The sequence below is a fragment of the Neovison vison genome, chromosome 2, assembly GCF_020171115.1.
Source record: "Neovison vison isolate M4711 chromosome 2, ASM_NN_V1, whole genome shotgun sequence".
NCBI classification, from domain to species: domain Eukaryota; kingdom Metazoa; phylum Chordata; class Mammalia; order Carnivora; family Mustelidae; genus Neogale; species Neogale vison.
In genome coordinates this window covers 6,270,370-6,294,402 of record NC_058092.1, presented here as the reverse complement: position 1 = coordinate 6,294,402, position 24,033 = coordinate 6,270,370, and the positions used below count along the sequence as shown (strand labels likewise).

Sequence of the window (24,033 nt, the reverse complement as noted above, 5' to 3'; positions counted from 1 at the left end):
TCATGACCTGAGCCAAAATTAAGAGTCCAATGCTTAACCAACTGAACCAGCCAGGCGCCCCATGTCCAACTCTTGATTTCAGCTCAGATCTTGATCTCAGGGATGTGAGTTTAAGCCTCCCTCCTTACCCCCCAAAAAGGAAAATAATGGCACCAGAGTCTTTAGAAAACAGATGAAAAATTTTTTTGCACACTGAACAGGTGTACATTTCAAAGGGTTGCTCCTAAATCTTAAACCCCATTCAGTTCAGATTTGAGAATCTGAGATATGGAAAACAAATGGAACCTTTGTTTATTGAGTAAAGGGCTCTTGTCACTTCTCTATGCTAGCTTTACTCAGCTGGTGAAAAAGAAATCTTTCTAAGTTGAGTGCCAGGGATTTGTCTTAAAAAGCATGGTGGAAGGGGTGCCTGGCTGGCTCAATCAGTAGAGCATGTGACTCTTGATCCTGGGGTCATGAGTTCAAGCCCCACATTGGATGTAGAGTTTATTTATTTATTTTTTAAGTATGGCAGAGAAAGAGAAAGTGGCTTTTTGTAATTTTATAAAGGATACTTGGCTATTATTTTTCCTTTTTTTAAGGTTTTATTTTTAAGTAATCTCTACACCCAGTGTGGGTATACAAACCTGAGATCAAGAGTTGTATGTTCCTCACGGCAGGGATGTCCATTATCACCACTGCTTTTCAACATAGTACTAGAAGTCCTAGCCTCAGCAATCAGACAACAAAAGGAAATTAAAGGCATCCAAATCGGCAAAGAAGAAGTCAAATTATCACTCTTCGCAGATGATATGATACTCTATGTGGAAAACCCAAAAGACTCCACTCCAAAACTGCTAGAACTTATACAGGAATTCAGTAAAGTGTCAGGATATAAGATCAATGCACAGAAATCAGTTGCATTTCTCTACACCAACAACAAGACAGAAGAAAGAGAAATTAAGGAGTCAATCCCATTTACAATTGCACCCCAAACCATAAGATACCTAGGAATAAACCTAACCAAAGAGGCTAAGAATCTATACTCAGAAAACTATAAAGTACTCATGAAAGAAATTGAGGAAGACACAAAGAAATGGAAAAATGTTCCATGCTCCTGGATTGGAAGAATAAATATTGTGAAAATGTCTATGCTACCTAAAGCAATCTACACATTTAATGCAATTCCTATCAAAGTACCATCCATCTTTTTCAAAGAAATGGAACAAATAATTTTAAAATTTATATGGAACCAGAAAAGACCTCGAATAGCCAAAGGGATATTGAAAAAGAAAGCCAAAGTTGGTGGCATCACAATTCCGGACTTCAAGCTTTATTACAAAGCTGTCATCACCAAGACAGCATGGTACTGGCACAAAAACAGACACATAGACCAATGGAACAGAATAGAGAGCCCAGAAATAGACCCTCAACTCTATGGTCAACTAATCTTCGACAAAGCAGGAAAGAATGTCCAATGGAAAAAAGACAGCCTCTTCAATAAATGGTGTTGGGAAAATTGGACAGCCACGTGCAGAAAAATGAAATTGGACCATTTCCTTACACCACACACAAAAATAGATTCAAAATGGATTAAGGACCTCAATGTGAGAAAGGAATCCATCAAAATCCTTGAGGAGAACACAGGCAGCAACCTCTTCGACCTCAGCCGCAGCAACATCTTCCTAGGAACATCGCCAAAGGCAAGGGAAGCAAGGGCAAAAATGAACTTTTGGGATTTCATCAAAATCAAAAGCTTTTGCACAGCAAAGGAAACAGTTAACAAAACCAAAAGACAACTGACAGAATGGGAGAAGATATTTGCAAACGACATATCAGATAAAGGACTAGTGTCCAAAATCTATAAAGAACTTAACAAACTCAACACCCAAAGAACAAATAATCCAATCAAGAAATGGGCAGAGGACATGAACAGACGTTTCTGCAAAGAAGACATCCAGATGGCCAACAGACACATGAAAAAGTGCTCCCTATCACTCGGCATCAGGGAAATACAAATCAAAACCACAATGAGATATCACCTCACACCAGTCAGAATGGCTAAAATCAACAAGTCAGGAAATGACAGATGCTGGCGAGGATGCGGAGAAAGGGGAACCCTCCTACACTGTTGGTGGGAATGCAAGCTGGTGCAACCACTCTGGAAAACAGCATGGAGGTTCCTCAAAATGTTGAAAATAGAACTGCCCTATGACCCAGCAATTGCACTACTGGGAATTTACCCTAAAGATACAAACGTAGTGATCCAAAGGGGCACGTGCACCCGAATGTTTATAGCAGCAATGTCCACAATAGCCAAACTATGGAAAGAACCTAGATGTCCATCAACAGATGAATGGATCAAGAAGATGTGGTATATATACACAATGGAATACTATGCAGCCATCAAAAGAAACGAAATCTTGCCATTTGCGACAACATGGATGGAACTAGAGCATATCATGCTTAGCGAAATAAGTCAAGCGGAGAAAGACAACTATCATATGATCTCCCTAATATGAGGGAATGGTGATGCAACATGGGGGCTTAAGTGGGTAGGAGAAGAATCCATGAAACAAGATGGGATAGGGAGGGAGACAAACCATAAGTGACTCTTAATCTCACGAAACAAACTGTGGGTTGCTGGGGGGAGGGGGGTTGGGAGAAGGGGGGTAGGGTTATGGACATTGGGGAGGGTATGTGCTTTGGGGTAAATTGGAAGAGGAGATGAACCATGAGAGACTATGGACTCTGAAAAACAATCTGAGGGGTTTGAAGTGGTGGGGGGGTGGGAGGTTGGGGGTACCAGGTGGTGGGTATTATAGAGGGCACAGCTTGCATGGAGCACTGGGTGTGGTGAAAAAATAATGAATACTGTTTTTCTGAAAATAAATAAATTGGAAAAAAAAATAAAATAAAAAAAAAATAAAAACGTATTTTCATAGGTGAAAAAAAAAAAAAAAAAAAAAGTTGTATGTTCCTGCTGTGAAATGTGGAAACCTGATGATTCACAGACTTGTACCCCTGGGGCAAATAATACATTATATGTTAATAAAGATAACTTAAAAAGAGAGAGAGAGAGAAAGAGTCGTGCATTCTCCTGACTGAGCCAGTCAGGTGCCCCACTGGGGCACTGACTTTTTTGCTTTTTTTTTTTTTTTTTAAGATTTTATTTATTTATTTGACAGACACAGATCACATGTAGCCAGGCAGAGAGAGAGAGGGGGAAGCAGGCTCCCCACCGAGCAGAGACCCCCGACACAGGGCTCGATCCCAGGACCCTGAGATCATGACCTGAGCCAAAGGCAGAGGCTTAACCCACTGAGCCACCCAGACACCCAACTGACTATTTTTCTTAAAACTTTTGGGGCACCTGGGTGGCTCAGTTGTTAAGTGTCTGCCTTCGGCTCGGGTCGTGATCTCAGGGTCCTGGGGTGGAGGCCCACAACAGGCTTCCTGCTTAGCAGGAAGGCTTCCTTCTCCCACTCCTCCTGCTGTGTTCCCCCCACCTCTGTCAAATAAATAAGTAAAATCTTAAAAAAAAAATCTTGTAAAAACTTTTCGTTAATAAGCTAAGTACAGAACATAATAGACAAATAGAGTTTTTATTTTTTTTTATTTTTTATTTATTATTATTTTTAATTTTTAGATTTTATTTTATTATTATTTTTTAAGATTTTATTTATTCATTTGACAGACAGAAATCACAAGTAGGCAGAGAGGCAGGCAGAGAGAGAGGAGGCAGCAGGCTCCCCGCCGAGCAGAGACCCCGATGTGGGGCTCGATCCCAGGACCCTGGGATCATGACCTGAGCTGAAGGCAGAGGCCTTAACCCGTCGAGCCACCCAGGCACCCCGACAAATAGAGTTTTTAAATGTTCTTTTTTCATATTTGTTTTAGTTTTTTTTAGATATTTTAATAAAATATTAAAATAAAATAAAATATTTTATTTTAATAACAATATCATTATTAATTGTTTATTAAATATTAATTAAAAATTAATATTAAATAAAATATTACAAACATGGCCAAGATGCTTCCAATTCCGCAGTCCTGCCCCCCTCCCCAGACATAACCTATCTCAAAGCTTTGACTCTTTACAGTGACTTTTTATATTTGTACTGTCTAGATATTAGACATCTAATACATGTGGCATCATATAATATGTTTTTATAATTCATATAAATGGTGTCATTCTATAAATGTCTTTTTGCAAATTGTCTCTTTTCTTCAGCATCACACTCCTTAGTTTTGTTTTGTTTCGGTATCCCTACATGTAAATCATTTTTTTTTTTAAAGATTTTATTTATTTATTTGACAGACAGAGATCACAAGTAGGCAGAGAGGCAGGCAGAGAGAGAGAGAGAGGGAAGCAGGCTCCCCGCTGAGCAGAGAGCCCGATGCGGGACTCGATCCCTGGACCCTGATCATGACCTGAGCCGAAGGCAGCGGCTTAATCCACTGAGCCACCCAGGCGCCCCTTTACATGTAAATCATTTTACAGTCACTCATTATTCCTTCTCGATTGCTCTTCCTTCCTTTTGGGTCTAAGTTCTGACGAATGTCTCTCTCTATGAAGAACTTATTTTAACGTTTTTTGGAAAGAATGTCAACTGGCAAAAAATTCCCTCAATTTTTGTTTGAGAAATTCGTTATCATTCCTGGACTTTTGAAGGATAATGTCACTTGGTACAGAATTCTAAGTTAGGGTTTTTTTTCCTTTCAACACTTTAAATACAGCACTATAGCACTCCGACTTTTTTTTCTCCCCCGTGCTGTATGATCTGTAATTAAGTATAAAGACTTCCAATCATGTCACCTGGAGACCATTTTTCCCACTGCTCTGTTTGGCCCCCAGTCTCTTGTTTCTCTTCAGCAATGGTAAGGCGGATACCCTTTCCACAGAAAAGAGAAATACACGGTTTTTGTTTGTTTGTTTTTTAAGATTTGACAGAGAGAGAGACAGCGAGAGAGGGAACACAAGTAGGGGGAGACGGAGAGGGAGAGGCAGAAGCAGGCTTCCTGCTGAGCAGGGAGCCTGACACGGAGCTCCATCCCAGGACCCTGGGCTCATGACCTGAGCAGAAGGCAGATGCTTAATGAGCCGAGAGAAACCCATGGTTTGTTGCCTTTGCCAATGATAAAAATGTTGGAGAGCCTGGTGGCAAAGCGGTTGCCATTGGCATCTTTCATGTGAACGACATCAAAAGAACCACGGTGTCTCTCTCTGTTGGGGATCACACCAAATCTTCCCAGGGTAGCACCTCTGGTCACCAGACACAGATTACCAGGGTCAGACTTGATGAAAGCAGTAATCTTTTCAGTCTCCAAATCAGTCTGAATGGTGTCATTCATCTTGAGGAGGGGATGGGAATAGCGGATGGTATGAACATCATGGGTCACCAGATGAGGGATTCCTTTTGTTCTCACAAAGATCTGTCTCAGTTTGACTACTTACAGTTGGCCTCCTCAAGTGTTATCTTATCAGTAGTCAAGTGACCCTTGGTGTCATAGATCAGACGGAAATCCTCCCCAGTGTTGTCAGCGTTAATGACAGCCATAAGACCAGCAAGGTAGATTATATCAATTGGGACCTTGCCATGAATCTCAATAAAATGTTGGATACAAATCTTTGCTTCATATCCTGTGAGTGTCCAAGACTTGGGAACAGCTCTGTGTTTCCAGTGCTTCTTGGGAAGACAGGTGGGCTGCCCTAGGCATGGGAAGAGCTCACTCCAATCCTTTTCTTGCCTGCTAAGTTCTCCAAGGGAAACTATGTAATTCTTTCCTTGGGCCTCTGTAGGTAAATTCTTTTCCTCTGGCTTCTTTCCAATTTTCTTTTTTTTGTCTGTGATTTTCTGCAGTTGGAATATGATATGTTTGGGTGTAGATAATGAGGTCTTGGTCCTTTGGGAAATCTGTGCCTGTGGGCTGTGACTGACCAGGGCTGCTCAGCTCCCTCACCCCTTAGCTGAGGCATGAAGGCTGGAGGGGGCTGCAGTTGGCCATTTCCCTTCCCCTGGTCCATTAGGCTCTGGTGAAACAGCTTCTTCTGAGGACAGAACTTGTTAAAACAACAGAGTACTCAGGTGTGTTCTAAAATGCTTCCCTTCCTCCTTCCCCTGCTGGAAGCATGAGGGGGTTTTTCTCTGGATCCTTACAGTAGAGTCTGGAAGGGCTCCTAGAGGGAAAACTCGGATGTGTGAGGGGGCCCCCCTGGAGTTCTTAACTTTCAAACTTGTCCACACTGAGCCTCCAGCAATGTGTTGACCACAGTACTTTCCCACGTCCTGGTTCCTATAGAGGTTTCTGCTCAGGTAGGTTGTGATTCTTTTTACCTGCATACCTAGCTCTCCTAATCTGGGGTCAGCCGATTTGCCCTGTAACCTCAGTTCTCTGATGGATCTAAGAATAATTGTTGATCTTCAGTTTGTTTAGCTTTTCTCTTGTTGGGTGAATGAAAGCGACTTTCAGGGGCGCTTAGGTGGCTCAGTCAGTTAAGCAGCTGCCTTTGGCTTAGGTCATGATCTCAGATCAAGCCCTGCTCAGGGTGAGTCTGCTTCTCCCTCCGCCCCTCACCCCACTCTTGTGCTCTCTCTCACTCTTTCTGTCTCTTTCTCAAACAAAAAAATAAAATCTTAAAAAAGAAAGAAAGCGACTTCCAATTTCTTTGCAAGCTGGAGGGAGACAGGAAGTCAAAACATGTCAAATGAATATGACAATTATGTATCAATGGTTCTGCTGATGTAAATTTCAAGTGTTTCCAGCTCTTTCTCTATTATTAATAGTGCTCTTATGAGCATCTTTTTGCATGTCTCTTTGGACACATGTGGATGAGTTTCTCCAAGATACATATTGGGACGTGAAATTGCTGAATTGCAATAATTCACGCTTATCTTGGACTTGACCACAGAGTGCCAAACTGCGCTCCCAAGTGGTTGTACCAGCATGCCCTCTCCAGCAGAGCAGATTTCTTCTCACTAAATCCTCATCAGGGCTTACCATTGTCAGATGTGAATATTTTATCATCTGACAGGCGTGAAGTAATATTTTGTGGGGGGTTTTGGTATGTTTTGTGACCACTAGGGAGGCTCCCTCACTGAAGCAAAAAATCCTGAGGCCCTGTCTTGCGCAGATCCCGATCTGGGCTTGGCTTGTGGGGGTGCACCCAGGAATAAAAATAGAAGCCTCTGCCTTCGCTGTCCTCAGAGAAGTGTTTGTTCAGGTATATCTGCAGAGTGGGGTGAGGAGTAAGGGATTATCATGCACATAACTGAAGGCAGAGCCACGCAGGCAGAGGAACGGGCTCTCGGATGCACTGATACCTGAGAGAAAACAGGAGGAGGTGAGCCCAGAGAGGGGAGGAGAGGGCCTGCTAAATGCCGAGCTTCAGAGGCCATTGTACGGATTTTGCTTTTATTTTTTTAAAGATTTATTTATTTATTTATTTGAGAGAGCAAGAGAAAGGGCATTGGGGGGGTTGGGGCAGAGCGAGAGGGAGACAAGCAGACTCCTCACCGAGCATGGAGGCTGGCATGTGGCTGGATCCCAGGATCCCGAGATGATGACCCCAGCTGAAACCAAGAGTGGGACGCCTAACCGACTAAGCCACCTAGGACTTTGCATTTATTTTGAGCACTGCTGGGAGCCTACAGTGCTCGGGAGCTCACTGAATATGCCCAGCTCCTGGCCGTCACAACAGAGCAGAATAACACTCTTTGGCTCACTTAAGAATGTATCTGTCCAGGGGCGCCTGGGCGGCTCAGTGGGTTAAGCCGCTGCCTTCGGCTCAGGTCATGATCTCGGGGTCCTGGGATTGAGTCCCGCATCAGGCTCTCTGCTCGGCAGGGAGCCTGCTTCCCTCTCTCTCTCTGCCTGCCTCTCCATCTGCTTGTGATTTCTCTCTGTCAAATAAATAAATATAAAATCTTAAAAAAAAAAATAATGTATCTGTCCATGTGACTAGTGCTGGCCACTGAGTCTACAGAATTCACTTGGGGAGTATTTAATTACCAGTACTAATCTTCTAGGGCTGTTTGCTCCTCTGCCAAGGTGACCAGAAACATCCAAGACAGTGTTCTGAGCTGTAAGTCCAAATCTCTGACCGGTGATGGTGATGAGCAGCTCCCTGTCGCTGCCCAAGATGGACATGGCACATGAGAAAGAAATGATCACTATTTTAAATCACTGAGATGTTGGGGTCATTTGCCACCACAACATAACCTAGGTCATCTGGACTGATACAGAAGCATTGTCAAGTTTTGAGCAGCACCTACCCTTTCACCTGGTAAGTAGTGACCCTTACCATCAGGTGATCCTGATCCATCACCTGTTGGTAAGGATCACTACTACCATAGTGGGAAGAGACTATGTAGAGAGTCGGACAATTAAGAAGCTACTGCCATAATCCAAGCAAGGGATGACAGCGACTTGGACCAGGATGGTAATGGCAGGGGTGGTGAGGAATAGTCCACATGTGGACATTGTTTTACCTCAGGGCCAACAGGATTTTTCTGATGAATCGAATGTGGATATGGGAGACTCAAAGGTTTGACCCGAGCAACTGGAAAGATGGAGTTGCTATTGACTGAGATGGGGAAGACCTTGGGTGGGGCATGTGTTTAGTTTGGGGCATGTGAAGTTTAAGACACCTTAGACATCCAAGTGGAAATGTTGAGCTGGCCGTTGGCTATATGAGTCAGGTTCAGGAGGGAGGTCTGGGTTGGAGATGTACACTTTGAGAGTGATTAGCAATTGGGTGGACTTTGAAGCTATGGCAGAGAATGACATTAACAGGGACTGAGTGTAGTTATAGAAAAGATCAAGGACTGAGCCTGGAGGCCCTAACATTCAGAGGCTGGGGAGAAAAGAAGGGGTCACTGAGAGATACTGAGACTCACCTGTGAGGTGGGGGGAAACCAGGAGGACGGAGTGTCCTGATGGCCCAATAAAGAGCCTGTCAGGTAAAAAGTCATCAGTTCTATCAAATGTGGCCAATGGATCAAGAAAGTGGGAGACTGAGAACTGGCTCTTTTTTTTTTTTTTGGCAACGTAGAGCTCACTGGTGACATCCGTAGGACAAATTTTAGTAGAAAGGGTGAGTCAAAGTGAGATTGGAGTGGATTGAAAGAGAAGGGTAAAAATTGGAGATAGATGGGGCGCCTGGGTGGCTCAGTGGGTTAAGCCCCTGCCTTCGGCTCAGGCCATGATCTCGGGGTCCTGGGATCGAGCCCACATCAGGCTCTCTGCTCAGTGGGGAGCCTGCTTCCCCCCAGCCCCGCCTGCCTCTCTGCCTACTTGTGATCTCTGTCTGTCAAATAAATACATAAAATCTTTAAAAAAAATATTGGAGATGGCAAGTATAGACTATCTTTTTGAAGATGGTTTTGCTGCATAAGGGAACAAAAAAATGGGGAAGTAGACAAAGGTAAAGTGCAATCACCAGAAGGCTTGAGGTCAGAGAAAAAACATGTTAATTGTATCTTAGTAGGAGGGATCCAGCGAATGGTGAAAAAAAGAAAAAAAAAATGATGTAGCAGAGAGAGGGAATATGCTGAGAGAGATTCGTGAGCAATGGGAGGGGAGGAGTCAGAGCAGAGGGCTAGGCTTCCATAGGACCATTGGTGATTTATCCATAATAGCAGACAGGAAGCCAGAGGGTGGGGTTCCAAGACAGACAGATAGATACGGGGAGTGGGCCGTCTGTAGATTTTCTCTGTTGATCACATCAATACCCATGGTGACCTCAAAAGAAGGGAGGGGGTGTTGGAGGTTTGAGGAGAGAGGGACGGATGTGAGATTACTGGCTGGAGCACTGGGGAAGAAATGAGCCTGGGTAAGTATCCTATGATTGCCAAGGGCATTAAGAGTCCACTTGAGGTTTGTGGTCATGAATTTAAAATGAAACCAGGCAGTGTGATGCCAAAGTCATTTGGCTGGCAGGTGCCGGTGCCGAATAGGCAGCATGTTGGAATTATCACCAGGGTTGCGGCTTGGCTCAGGGAATGTTAGGAAGTGAGGGGGCAAGCCGCTGAGGGTTTGCTTAAGGCAGAGGGTGCAGTGCTTGACGGTGGGATGCAAACAGACACGGAGGAGAGAGAGGGCATCGAGTCACTGGGGATATGGTATTAGGACCAGCTCAGATTTGCTTCAGGAAGCCAAGAATCTGAATTCTTCTCAGACGCAGATACACACCATTATGGATAACTGGTCTAATCCCATGTTCTCAGAAAATACCTAAAATTAAAACAATACCTGTAGCTTTGTCTACTTCCTGTTGGTCTCTTTTAAGCTGCATTAACATTAATTAATATAAACATTATAGGGCAAAGAACTTACTTTAAACGAGATCGCAAAAATTGATCTGACAATATTTTAGTGATTTTAGGTATTTTCTTTCCCCAAAGTCCTATAATCAACTTCATTCAAAAGTTTTCAAAGATTTAGGGTACCTGGGAGGCTCAGTGGGTTAAGGCTCCGCCCTCGGCTCCAGTCATGATCCCAAGGTCCTGGGATCGAGCCCCGCATTGGGTTCTCTGCTGAGCGGGGAGCCTGCTTCCTCCTCTCTCTCTGCCTGCCTCTCTGACTACTTGTGATCTCTGTCTGTCAAGTAAATAAATAAAATCTTAAAAAAAAAAAAGGTTTCAAAATTTATACCTGAATGTGTTCAGTGCCGAAGGTCAGATTATTGGCTCTAAGTGAGCTCAGTGTGACATTGAGCTAGGCAGTGTCCACAGCCCACCCTGAGGGCTCTACATGCTTTCTTTCATCCCAGCACACCCCTTCCTTGTGCTTCGACAGACAGGCCTATCCTTGCGAAGCTTACATTCTAGCAGGGCCTAATGATAGGTGCGTAAATGAGGAAGTGATGGAGTAAGCTAGTTTATCTCAAAACGCTTTACCAGTGACCTTGAGCCCTGAATCCAAGGGCCTGTGGCTATCAGCTTTCTCCTAAAATGCAATTAATAATAAACTCTCAGTCAAATCACTGTTCCGGCCTAAAAGGCCACGAGGCTAAGCAGTTGTTTGCTGTCCTGCTATATTAATCTGCTAATTAATTAATTTAAGCAGCTTAAACTGTTAGGGCAAAAGAAATGGGCAAGTCCAAACGCAGTGAGCCCAAGCCATTTTGTGGGTCCATCACTTTCGGTTCACAAAGGGGCAGGTCCCCCTGGAGGTAAGGATGCTCACCCCCAGTGTGGCTACATTTAGAGTTGGACCTTAAGCAGAGCCGATTAAGGGAAAGTGAGTTCTCAAGGATGGGGGCGGATCCACCAGGACTGGTGTTCTTGTAAGGCGAGGAAGCGACATCAGGGATGGGGCGCACCTAGAAAAGGTCCCGTGAGGACCCAGGGAGAAGGCAGCCACCCATAAGCCAACGGGACAGACCTCAAAAGAAACCAGCCTGGCTGGCAGCTCGATCTCAGACTCCCAGCCTCCAAGAAATGCGAAAATAAGCTTTTGTTGTTACGCCATCCAGTCCGCAGTATTTTGTATGTGAGCCCTAGCAAATTATATCAGGATATTGGCCTAACTGAAATAAACCAGTCACAGCAAGGCGAGCACTGTTTGATTTCCCTTGTATAAGGTACCGAGAGTGGTCACATTCATAGAAACAAGACTATGGAGGAGTCGTTGTCAGGGCCGGTGGAGAGCAAGAGGTGGAACTGTCGTTTCACGGCTGCAGAGTTTTCATTTTGCAAGATTTCACCTTGCAGAAGGAGCCTGGTTGCACTACACCGTGACTATGCTCAGCCCTGTCGAGCTGTGCACTTGACCATGATTAAAATGGGAGATTTCATGTTCTGTGTGACCACAATTAAAACACACACACACACACACACAAGCTGTTAGAAGGATCATCTGCGTGTGTGTTCAAACTGCCAAGAGGGGCGCCTGGGTGGCTCAGTCATTAAGCCTCTGCCTCTGTCCTGGGATCGAGCTCCCTGCTCGGTGGGAAGCCTGCTTCTCCCTCTCCCACTCCCCCTGCTTGTGTTCCTTCTCTTGCTTTCTCTCTCTCTGTCAAATAAATAAATAAAATTAAAAAAAAAAAAAACTGCCAAGAATGAAGACGTGAGATACTGAGTGTCGTTTTCTGTTTATTGGACATACAGATTCTTCTTCTGCTGATTGTCTGTTCTCATCCTTCCCTGACTTTTCTGTTGGGTGACTGGTCTTTCTCCAATAGATGTATAAGCTTTCTTGCTATAGTCTTATCCCTAATCCTGTCATGGTCATGGGAATTACAATGACCTTTGCCCAGTGTGTGATTTCCACTAGTTTTAATGTAAATGATCATAAGAAGTCTTTAATATTATTTTAGTCAAAGTGTCGTTGTCCCGTTTGTGCATTATAGGACTTGTTCAACAACTTCTATTTTATCCTAACTTTGGGTGCAGTTTTTTAATTGAATCTTTAACCCATACTGTTTGATTTCTGTATTAGGTTCAGTTGTGCATGTACTTGAGTATGTTATTGGGGGTTTCTTTTTTTTTTTTAAGATTTTATTTTTATTTATTTGACAGAGGGACACACGGAGAGAAGGAACTCAAGGAGGGGGAGTGGGAGGCGGAGATGCAGGCTCCCCGCCAGGCAGAGAACCCCATGTGGGGCTCCATCCCAAGACTCTAGGATCATGACCTGAGCAGAAGGCAGCCGCTTAACAACTGAGCCACCCAGGTGCCCCTACTGGGGGCTTCTAAAAGAAGTTTAAGATTGATTTTGTTTTATTTGAGAGAGAGAGAGAGAGAGAGGAGGGAATGTGTGCGAGCACAAGCAGGGGGAGGAGTAAAGGGGGGAGAGAGAGCGAATCTCAAGCAGACTCCATGCTGAGTGCGGAGCCCATCTCACGACCCCGAGATCATGACCTGAGCCGAAATCGAGAGTCAGACGCCCAACCGACTGCACCACCCAGGCGCCCCTAAAGAAAAAAAGTATTGAGGGGCGCCTGGGTGGCTCAGTGAGTTAAAGCCTCTGCCTTCGGCTCAGGTCATGATCCCAGGGTCCTGGGATCGAGCCCTGCAACAGGCTCTCTGCTCAGCGGGGAGCCTGCTTCCCTTCCTCTCTCTCTGCCTGCCTCTCCGCCTACTTGTGATCTCTGCGTGTCAAATAAATAAATAAAATCTTAAAAAAAAAAGTATTGAAATAATTAATTGCTAAGGTTCGGTTTTTGACACAAGCCATTCCAAAGGACGCCATCCCTGTCAGGCACAACAAGAATGCTGCCGACACCACGGGCCCGTCTACAGGGAGGCTGCTCGGCCAGAGTTCCTGAGGAAGCAGCAGCTCTAAGCCTTGGGAATTGGCTGCACAGTGCGGGGGACACCCTTCACTCCTCCGCTGCTACCTGCACCCACAGGGCCCCAGGGACCAGGACATGGTTGGGCCTTCAAGGAACGAACTGGGCCAAGTAGGTTCGCCTGTCTGGGGAATTTTAAACAGGAAGCCCTGAAGTCCTGAGGTGGTCGGCAAAAGCTGGAGAAGCCATGAGAGGCCACAGGGAAGCCACAGTCATGAAGGAGCTGAGATGATGAGAAAGCAGACACTGAAGAGAAAAGAAGCTACGCTGCATGGGGAAGGGTGAGGAGGCCGGCAGGCGGGAGAGAGAATGGGGAGCAGTGATAATGTCCTGGGGCCCCCGACCTTTGTGTGGTCTCGCCTCTAGTCCCACAGCTCCTGATGTCACTTGGTTCAGCTTTGCCTGGGCTCCCATCTCCTGTTACTTGACACACTGCATGAGTCTCTCATACAATCAAAGAGCAGAGCTAAAATGCTCTTTAAAAAAAAGTTAATAGGCTTTTTCTGAGTAGTTTTAGGTTCACAGCAAACTTGAGCAGGAAGTGCAGAGGTCCTACGCACCCCTCCCCCACCCCCCCACCCCAGTCTTCTTTTATTAAGAACTTACACTAGTGTGGTCCATTTGTTTAACTGATGAACCAACATCAATATATTATTTATTAACTAAAGTCCATAGTTTACAGTAGGGTTTATTCACTTTGTGTTTTATAGATTCTGTGGGTTTTATTTATTTATTTTAATATTTATTTACTTGAGAGAGAGAGAGCGAGTGGGAAAAGACAGAGCATGAGCTGGGGGAGAGGCAGATGGAGAGGGAGAGGCAGATGGAGAGCGAGAGGCAGACTCCCTGCTGAGCAGGGACACCCCCCCCCCATGTGGGGCTCAATCCTAGGACCCAGGATCATGACCTGAGCTGAAGGCAGATGCTTAACTGACTGAGCCACCCAGGCGCCCCAATTCTGTGTGTTTTACCAAACGCATAATGACATGTATCCCCCCTTATAAAATCATACTGAATAGTTTCACTCCCCTAAAAATCCCCTGTATTCCATCTGTTCAGCCTCGTCTTTTCCCTAACCCTGGGAACCACTGATCTTTTTACTTCCTGTTCTAGAATGTCGTTTCCAGAATGTCGTACAGTTGGAAGCACACAGTAACTTTTCTCGGATTGGTTTCTTTCACTTAGTAATGCCTGTAAGGTTACCCCATGCCTTTTTATGGCGTGATAGCTTGGGGTTTTTTTAGGGCTGAATAATATTCCATTGAACGGATGCAACATAGCTCATTTATCCATTCACATATTGAAGGATATTTTGGATACTTTCAAGCTAAAAAGCTCCTTTTTAGATTAAAGAGAGAAAAAAGAGATTAAAGAGAGGACTTATTCTGGAAGCTGGAGTATTAGAAGGAGACATTTGGGGGATGTCTAAAGTGGGGATGCCTGGGTGGCTCAGTGGGTTAAGCGTCTGCCTTTGGCTCAGGTCACGATCTCAGGGTCCTGGGATCCAGCCCCACATGGGGCTCTCTGCTCAGCGGGGAGCCTGCTACTCCTTCTCACTCTCCCTCTGCGCTCTCTCTCTCTTGCAAATAAATAAATAAAATCTTAAAAAAGAAAAATATGTCTTAAGTGTTGAATGAAAAGGAGTCAGGCATTAAACTGAGTCCCCCAGACATGTCCAGCATAGACGCTGAAGCTTGGATGGTAGAGGGTGAATTTTATCTCCTCTGGTTTACAGAGTTTCTTGCCTGTTTGTTCTGTTTGTCAATATGCCTTAGATTGAAGAAATGAATTTTGGTGGCAAATAGCACCTGCTTCGTCAATGTTTAAGATTAAATTTTGGGGGGGCGCCTGGGTGGCTCAGTGGGCTGAGCATGTGACTCTTGATTTCGGCTCAGTTCATGGTCTCCAGATCCTAGGATCGGGCCCCGCGTCGGGCTCTACGCTCAGCGTGGAATCTGCTTGACCCTCTCCCTATGCTCTTCCCCCTACTCATGCTCTCTCTCTCAAATAAATAAATAAAATATTTTAAAACAGATTAAATTCTGGATTCCCAAATAAAATCTTAGGATCTGAAATTTATTTCCTGTCGACTCTCCCTCTGAGGGGCCCTTTGTGAGCCAGTCCAGGCTGCCTTGTTTACCAGTCAGACAAAATAGGGCTCGTGGATAATTTTTAACTCCCCATTACCATGCCCTTATTCTCGCCAGAAGACCACATCTTTCCTCCAAGGTAAATCTAAGTAATTTACCAAAGATGCGGAGGAAATGTTTATCTTGAAATGCAGCTTCCCCCAGGGTGGAATTTGCTGGCTCTCTGGCTCGCTCGGCTAACAGTGGACAGCTGTTTATAACGGGAACTGTGCAATAGCACGTCTCAGGGAGATGGCAGGCAGACAAAGGAGGAGGACTGCGAACGATCACACTTGGAATTGGGCCAGGACAATGAAAATCAGCATCTCCTCCCCTTAATTCTTTCGTGAAGCCCTGTGAGACTCTTCAATGACCACGTGTGGTCAGAAGTCAGATGTTGGGTTTTGATCTTATCCAGAAGGCGCCCATTGCCCCCGGACACCAGGCTGTGGCCTTGGCTGGCTGAGCGTGACTCAGAGAAGAGCATCCTTCCTCTGGATCTGATGTGGTTCAGTGGAGCAAGATGGCCTTGGGATCTGTCTGTAGGTGTGCTGGTGTACAGACCCACTTCTCCTTTGGTTGAAAGAAAATTCACTGGAGCCTGGACTTGAACGGAGAAACTTCACTGTTCTCCATAATCGGTCACGTGCACACAAAGGAAAGGGGCTATGAGTTTTGCAAAGCGGTTTCCCTTTTGTACATGTCTGCATGCGTGACTCGTGCCTCCTTAATTAGTGCCATAATCACGATTTCTCCATTTCAGTTCTGTGCGGGGACTATTGGGGGTCACTTACTTGGCCTGAGGGAAAGGACTGGGATTCCAATTTCCAACACATTACGAAGCGAAACCCCACTGTGGGTAAACCCAATGTATGCTGAGTGCCCAGAGACATACCACGGCGGGGAGTACTCAGCCCTACTCTTGCTCAACCTGAAAAACTGCAAGGGGAGAGGGCTGAAGCTTGTGTTGGCTGGCAATCGCACCGCAGAAATGTGGAAGGCCATCTCAAAGAAAATGCCTGGAAACAAGCTTCAGTCTGTTAGCAGGCTTGATAAAGCACCCTCGTTTTGCTGAAGGCATTTTGGAGGAAAATAATTTACTTGTTCTAAAGCTCGAGTTCTTCTGGTGAATTATGAAGGCTAGTTACCAGCCATATGTTCAAAGGACTTGAATTCTTTTTTTTTTTAATTATAAAAATTATACATGCTTGATAAGAAGAGAAATAAAATCAAACAGAACAGAGTCGAATGAAATCAAAAGTCTGTTTCCTGTTCCCTCCTTACTCTTCATTCCACGCCCCCTGGCCTCACTTGAAACATTTTCCTGGTGACTATGTTTTTAGACATCTTTGAAGCATAGACAAATTTGTTCTTCTAAAAAGGCAGTTAGGGGGTGGCTGGCTGGCTCAGTGGGTAGAGCATGTGACTCTTGATCTGGGAGTTGTGAGTTCGAGCCCCATTTTGGGTGTAGACCTTACTTTAAAAAATACAAATAAAATTATACTTTGCATAATTGTTTTGTGACTTGCTTTTTTCACTTAGCTCTGAATCCTGATTATCATTCTATATCAATTCAGACTTACCTAATCCTTTTTGAAAGTTATCAAGTATTCCATTGTATGTTTGTACTATAATTTATTCAAGTGTTCTTTGTTGATGGATGTTTGGATTTTTCCTGTTTTTCACTATTATAAACAATGTTGCAATTATATATGTGTTTGTGTATATTTCTGTACATTTATGCAAGATTATTTGTAGAATGAGCTTCTAGAAGTGGAATTTCTGGGTCAAAGGATATGGATATTTAACATTTCCATAGGTGGTTGCCAAATTGTGTTCTGTAGGTGTGCTGGTGTACAGACCCACTTCTCCTTTGGTTGAAAGAAACCAAAGGAGATTTGGGGTGCCTGGGTGGCTCAGTGGGTTAAAGCCTCTGCCTTTGGTTCAGGTCGTGATCCCAGGGTCCTGGGATCGAGCCCCGCATCAGGCTCTCTGCTCAGCAGGGAGCCAGCTTCCTCCTCTCTCTCTGCCTGCCTCTCTGCCCATTTGTGATCTCAAATAAATAAAATCTTAAAAAAAATAAAATAAATAAAAAAGGGACTGATTACATTTTTACCAACAGTGCATCACAGTACTTGTTTTCCTCATGCTCATCAATACTGGGTATTATGAAGTTAAAAATATTCCCTAACCTGAGAGATGATTTTAATTTCTACTTACTTTATTATGACTGAATCATGTTTATTGAACACATTTCTCTGTGAATTTTTTGTTCATATATTTCTTTCCATCTTTCTGAATTTTGTTTCTTACAAATCCTTAAGAGCTATTTGTATTAAGGAAGTTAGTATTTTAGGGGTGCCTGTGTGGTTCAGTTGGTTGATTATCTGCCTATGGCTCAGATCCTGATCCTGGAGTCCCAGGCTCCCTGCTCAGCGGAGAGTCTGCTTCTCCTTCTGCCCCTCACCCTGCTCTCCGGCTCTCTCTCACTCTTTCACTCTGTCTCGAATAAGTCTTTTTTTTTTTTTTTTTAAAGATTTTATTTATTTATTTGACAGAGAAATCACAAGTAGATGGAGAGGCAGGCAGAGAGAGAGAGAGGGAAGCAGGCTCCCCGCTGAGCAGAGAGCCCGATGCGGGACTCGATCCCAGGACCCCGAGATCATGACCTGAGCTGAAGGCAGCGGCCCAACCCACTGAGCCACCCAGGCGCCCCTCGAATAAATCTTTTTAAGAGAGAAAGGGATGAGAGAGAATGCCAGCAAGTGCCTGATGCTGGGCTCCATCCCAACACCCTGGGATCATGACCTGAACCAAAGGCAGACACCCAACCAACTCAGCCACTCAGGCACCCCAGTAAATAAAATCTTTTAAAAAATAAAATCTTTAAAGAAAAAAGGAAGTTAGTACTTTATGACAGGTGTTTTTTTTCTTGGATTGTTGTGATGTCTTTTTGTGCCTTACAGAGATGTAAAATATGCATGCATTAAATTTACTGGTGTTTTTCCTTTATGGCTTCTGGGTTTCCTGTCATGCTTAGAAAAGACTTCTTCAATCCGTGATTTGAAAAAAATTCGCTATTCCTCTAGTTACTTTCATGGTTTCATTAAAATAATCACAAAATATCTAATATACACAAAAGAATACACATAAACTATATGTGGGTTACAAAAGAAAGTAATAAAATAAACTCCCAAACTCAACCTAACAAATAGCAGTTCCGTGGGTCTTACAGGATCCTGTAAGAGACCATGGTAAAGTCTCTGCAATTTTTTAAAGAGATTTTTTTTGAGAGAGAGAAAAAGAGAGAGAGAGAGAGAGAGCGCTGAGAGATGGAAGAGGAGAGGGAGATGAAGAGAGCAGACTCCCTGCTGAGTGTGGAGCCCAGTGCAGGGCTCGATCACATCACACCAAGACCATGACCTGAACTGAAATCAAGAGCTGGATGCTTAACCAACTGAGCCACCCAGGCACCCCACTGCTTTTTTTTTTTTTTTAAGTGATCTCTACACCCAGCATGGGGCTTGAACTCATGACCCTGAGATCAAGAGCTGCATGCGCTACTAATTTTTTTTTTTTTTTTGTGCCGAAACCCGGGAACGAACCAGGGACCACATGCTCTACTAATTGAGCCAGGGCCCCCTCAGTGGTTTCATTTTTTACATTTAAAAAATGTCCATCTGTAATTTGGGGGGAGTGAAGTGTTTAGAAATAAAGTAAATCTACTTAAAGAATTTTTTTCTTAAAGATATATTTGAAAGAGAGAGAGAGAGAAAGCAGGTGGAGGGGCTCAGGGAGAGGGAGAAAGAGAACTTTTGTGTAGATATTATTTATTTATTTGAGAGAGAGAATAGGCAGGGGGAGCAGCAGAGGGAGAGGGAAAAGCAGGCTCCCCAGTGAGTAGGCAGCTCCCTCAGGGCTCAATCCTGGGACTCCAGGATTGTGACCTGAGCTGAAGGCAGACCCTTGGCCAACTGAGCCACCCAGGTGCCCCAGAGGAAGAGAATCTCAAGCAGGCTTCACGCTCCGGTCCAGTGCGGAGCTGGATCTTACAACCCTGAGAACCCTCACGACCTGAGCTGAAATCAAGTGTTGGACGCTTAACCAACTAAACCACCCAGGTGCCCCTAAGGAATTGTTTTTTCTGCATTTTTTCCCTATATAGTTATCTGGTTGTCCCAATGTCATTTATTAAAGAATTCCTCTTTCTCCTGTTTCTTTTAGATAATGGTATTATGTCTCTGATGTGACCTCTGTATACAAAATGAAATCACTTCTGGGACACATAAAATGACCAACAAAAGTCCTTGATATTTTCAAATTCAATAACCAAAGTAATCCCCATTTTCAAAAGCTTGCTGAAAAGAGAATAAGGAAATTCTTTCTAATTTCATAGTGGGGAAAAAAAAGACCCACTAGATATTTGATCTCATTCACCTTGATCAAGTCATTTAACTTCTCCAAGCCCCAATTTCTTGACCTTTACGATGGAGATAATAATACACCTCATGGGCTATTGTCAGGACTAAGTGGACGAAGGAATACAACATGGTTTGCATGGCACTTGGGACATAGTAAGCTTTCAGTCAGTCAATGGTTTAATAGTTGTCTTTATTAAGATGCATTGTTATTACATTATCAGCCTCTCAGGAAGGCCATTCTCTCCAGCTTTATGGCTGGGCCACAGTTCTTGCATGGGCTTGTTGTAGTTAAAGACAGCCAGTTTGCTAATTTTATGATGCAAAACCATAATATTATGCTTTGTAGCAATGTGAAGTCTTGAGACTTCTAAATCTACATTTTATTTTGAAGTAGGCTCTACATCCTACTTCAACTCAGGACCTGGAGATCAAGAGTCACATGCTCTTCCAACTGAGCCAGCTAGGCACCCCTTAATCTACATCTTTTTTTTTTTAAAGAGGGAAGAGAGAAGGTGCAGAAGGAGAGGGAGAGAGGGAACCTTAAGCAGACTGCCTGCTGGGTGCATACCCTGTTGTGGCGTTTTGTGGAGCTCGATCCTACAACCCTGACCAAAAGCTGAAATCAAGAGTCAGATGCTCAACCAACTGAGTTGGCCAAGCACCCCAAATCTATATTTTTATAGATAAATGACAGTAATGGCAAGCCCTAATACTATGATAAATGTGGTTGACTGGTCTTGAGAGCCTCTCCCCTCCCTGCTTAATGGTAGTGGAGGATCAGGCACCTTCTGAAAAACTGTTGTCCATTTGCCCACCGCAGGGCTGAACCTTTATTAGAAAGACCGCTCGCTCTTGTAAGTGTAGATTGTGCTGGACACTGAAGCCATCTAATACATCTAACCCATCTAATACACTTTACTCCTTGTTATTTCCAAAAGTGATGTTGAATAATTCCATCCATATCTAGGATATCCGGAGCCATTTACTGAATTTATTATGTTGTAAAATTCAGTTCTCACATTATTAGATATATAATGAGGTATTAACTACGTTTCCCATTTCATAGCTGAAGGAGTTGCAGCAAGAGAGGGTTTTTCTTGCTGTAAGTTACTCAAAAAGGAAATGGCAAAGACCCGTTTGTTTTTAGATCTCTTGGGTCACAGTCCAATGATATGTGCTAGTCCAAATTATTCCTAAAAGAAACTGCTGCATGTGGAAATTGTAATCTGAACAGATATTCCAAAGAGAAAATTATCGCTTTATTTGAAATAGATGAGTGAATTATTTTGCGCTGTGTTCTATCCCTTAATTATTCCATTATATACAGATCTGAACTCCTTCAGGGAGAGTGTATGGTATAAGAACACCAATAAGCATTTACGTATATTAACAAACCAACAATAGGTTGATGATTTGCCCTGGATTCATGCCAGGGTGTGTGAAAGAACTCAATAAACATGATATGCATTTCAAAAACTGCTAGTCATAATTAAAATTTCCAAACCCCTCATTCCTATAAATTATATTAAATAGAATATGAGCATTTGGCCTGCCCCTCACTCCCCTTACAGCACCGCAGACCCTGTGATTACCAGCCTTTTGGGAAGTGGGACAGAATACTAGGTTTCTCAAAAGAAAAAGGTGATATTTGGATTTTTTTTTTTAAAGGTTTTATTTTTCAAACTTACGGCATGGGGTTGTGCACACTGCTCTCTCCCTAACATTCGTTCTGCGACTGGGGTTCTAATCCCTTCTTTATTCCTTGAGGAGACTTTCCAGGCTTTTCCTCTTTATTATATTCTTTTCAAAGAAGCAGCGCGACCTGCGAATTTCGTTTTTCTCTTTCTTAATTAATCTTCGGCCGTAGACTTATTTTGAAAACGTTCATTCCCATCAGAATTTCTTAAGAGTCCTTAAGCGAATCGTAGGAACCCACTCCGTGTCCCCCCCTCCCAGGAATATGAGTCCGCGTCTGAAGTGGCTGAAAACGCAAATTGGGACCCTGGTAATAGCAAGGGCAGCGGGACTCCGGCCGGTCGCGCCCGTGGGACCAGCCCGCAGAGCGCCGCGGCCCCGGCTCCGCACAAAGACGCACCCCGGTGGTGGGGGGAGGGCCCAGCCCACCGCCGCCCGGAGCGCGCGCTCGAGCCCGACCCGCGGCGTCGGCACAGCCCGGCCGCTCCCCTCCTTCTCTCCAGCTCTTTTTATTAGAAAGAAAAAAAAAAAAAAAAAAAGAAAAAAAAAAAAAAGGAGAGAGGGGAGGGGGGAGAGAAAACGAGAGAGCGCAAGAAGTTCCGCCCCTCCGCCCGCCCTCCGCCCGCCCTCCGCCTCTCATTGGCCCGGCCTCCGCGCGCGTCACGTCGGGACGCGCCAATGGCGAGGCGTGATACTGCGAGGTGGGCCGGGCCCGAGCGCGGAGTGGGCGGCGGGTCGGTGCAGTAGCCCCGCCGTGGCTCGGCCACCATCGCCGAGGCGCCGCTGCTCCCACAGACGCTCGCGAGCCGCCCCCCGCGCTTCCAGCCTCCTCTTCCTCCCGCACGTCCGAGACACTCGCCCGCCTTGGGTCTCGCCCCCGCCTCCGCCTCCCCTGTACTCTCCCCTCGCTCGCCTCCCATATTGTCTCTGCCTCATTTTCCCTCCTAGTTGAGGAAAAAAAAAAAATCACCATCATCCTCAGGGAGCCCCTCGCCCTCAGAAAAACAAAACCAGACATGATCCTGGGCTCCCGCTTCTGAAGGACTGGCCGAGCGAGGAGCAGGGAGCTAGTGGAGACCGTCCCAGAGGTCACGGGAGGGAAGCCCCCGCAGCCCCCGGCCCTGTCCCCGCGGCCGGTCCCTCCTCGGCCCGAGCCCGGCGGTCCCCAGTCCCGCGGGCCTCCCGCCCCGTCCCCCACTTTCCCGGGAGCCGGACGAACACACCTCCATTGATGGTGTAGCGCATTCGGGGAAGGTAAGTCTCCAACTTGCCGGCGCGTGGCAGCTGCCTTCTCTCCTGGCCGCTGGACTTGGGGACGGGCGTGGGGCGGCAGGGGGTCGGCTTGGACTCCTCGGTCCGTCGGGAGCCGGGAAGGGGAGGCCGGGGAGCGAGCCGCGCGTCCGGGGGGACGGGAATAAAGGGCCGGGGACTTCTTCGGCCCTGCCAGGGCCAGGTAACTGTCCCACTGGCCTGCCGACCCGGGTTCTGTCTTTGCTGCTTATTCATGATCTTGTCGGACTTGTCTGAGGTTAAAACCTGTTTCATGTGACTAAATTACTGGCTGAACTGGGGGTTGGGGTGGGGGGAAGGAAAGGAAGTGAAAGACCCAAACTGTAAATTTTTTGACTGTTTGTGGATTTGGGGGTCTTGGGGGAGGGCTTTTCTTAAAGTAGTATTTTCACAGTAGGGAAAGAGTCCTTCTTTGTGTTCTAAATCTCCAGTTCTTTGCTGTGTGTGATTAGTAAATTATGAAACCCCAAATCACTTGCAGCAGAATGGGATTCTTACTACCATGTTTTGAGTTCTGCTCCCTGAAAGAAAGTGACTTCTTTTTTTTTTTTTTTTTTTTTTTAAGGTTTTGGAAAGAAGAGAGGTAGTTTTACATAGATTGTGTGTGTGTGTGTGTGTGTGTGTGTTGGGAGGGGAAAGTATTGCAGGTTTCCTTTGAAACTGGTTGCTTGAGAAGTTGTTGAAAGGAAAACAAAATGATTCATTGTTGAATTGTCATTTTCCTCTGCCTCTTTTCCAAGGTTTGCTTACAATCTTTCTGGATTACAGACTTCAAACATTGATTTAAGCAAAATGTGTCCTTGAGAAACTGGGTGCTTTAAATGTTTCAGTATGTGTTGCTATTTTAAGGGACATTTAGAAAGTAGTTTTGTATGAATCCTGAAATAGCTTTCCCCAAAGCAAATTTTTAAACACACAAAAAGATAACTAGTAAAAGGGAAACTTGGTGAATTGCAAAACAAACATTTTGGTGTAACATAAATTAATGCATCCTCTGTTTAGATATGGAACAGTTTTGATAATTGCTTTCCATTTAAAGAGAGACCTTTTTGTCTGATGTACACTGGTTTCTTTAGTCTCAGTCTGTTGGGGGAGGGGAGAGAGGATGGATCTATACAATAATAAAATGATCTTTGGGTAGCTATTTCCTTCCATGGATTTGCTTGCTGAGTTAATTCCACTGTAAATTATAAATCAGTTTTGGTTTTGATGGCCTGAAGGA

General features: G+C 44.8%; 2 protein-coding genes across 4 annotated transcripts in view; one reads left to right on the top strand and one right to left on the bottom strand.

Annotated features, from left to right (window-relative positions):
- Positions 1-4,789: 4,789 nt before the first annotated feature.
- Positions 4,790-22,441, bottom strand: LOC122899065 (40S ribosomal protein S4-like). Its single transcript, XM_044236734.1, is given in 5 exon segments — positions 4,790-4,844; positions 4,846-4,881; positions 5,081-5,432; positions 5,435-5,837; positions 22,148-22,441. Coding segments are annotated over 5 exon segments (1,140 nt in total).
- RERE (arginine-glutamic acid dipeptide repeats) overlaps positions 22,288-24,033 on the top strand; it is a 428,379-nt gene continuing 426,633 nt past the window's right edge. For all 3 annotated transcript variants that reach the window (XM_044237096.1, XM_044237094.1, XM_044237092.1), the window contains exon 1: positions 22,288-22,775. The gene's annotated coding sequence lies outside the window, so the exon portion shown is untranslated. The remainder of the gene's footprint in view (positions 22,776-24,033) is intronic.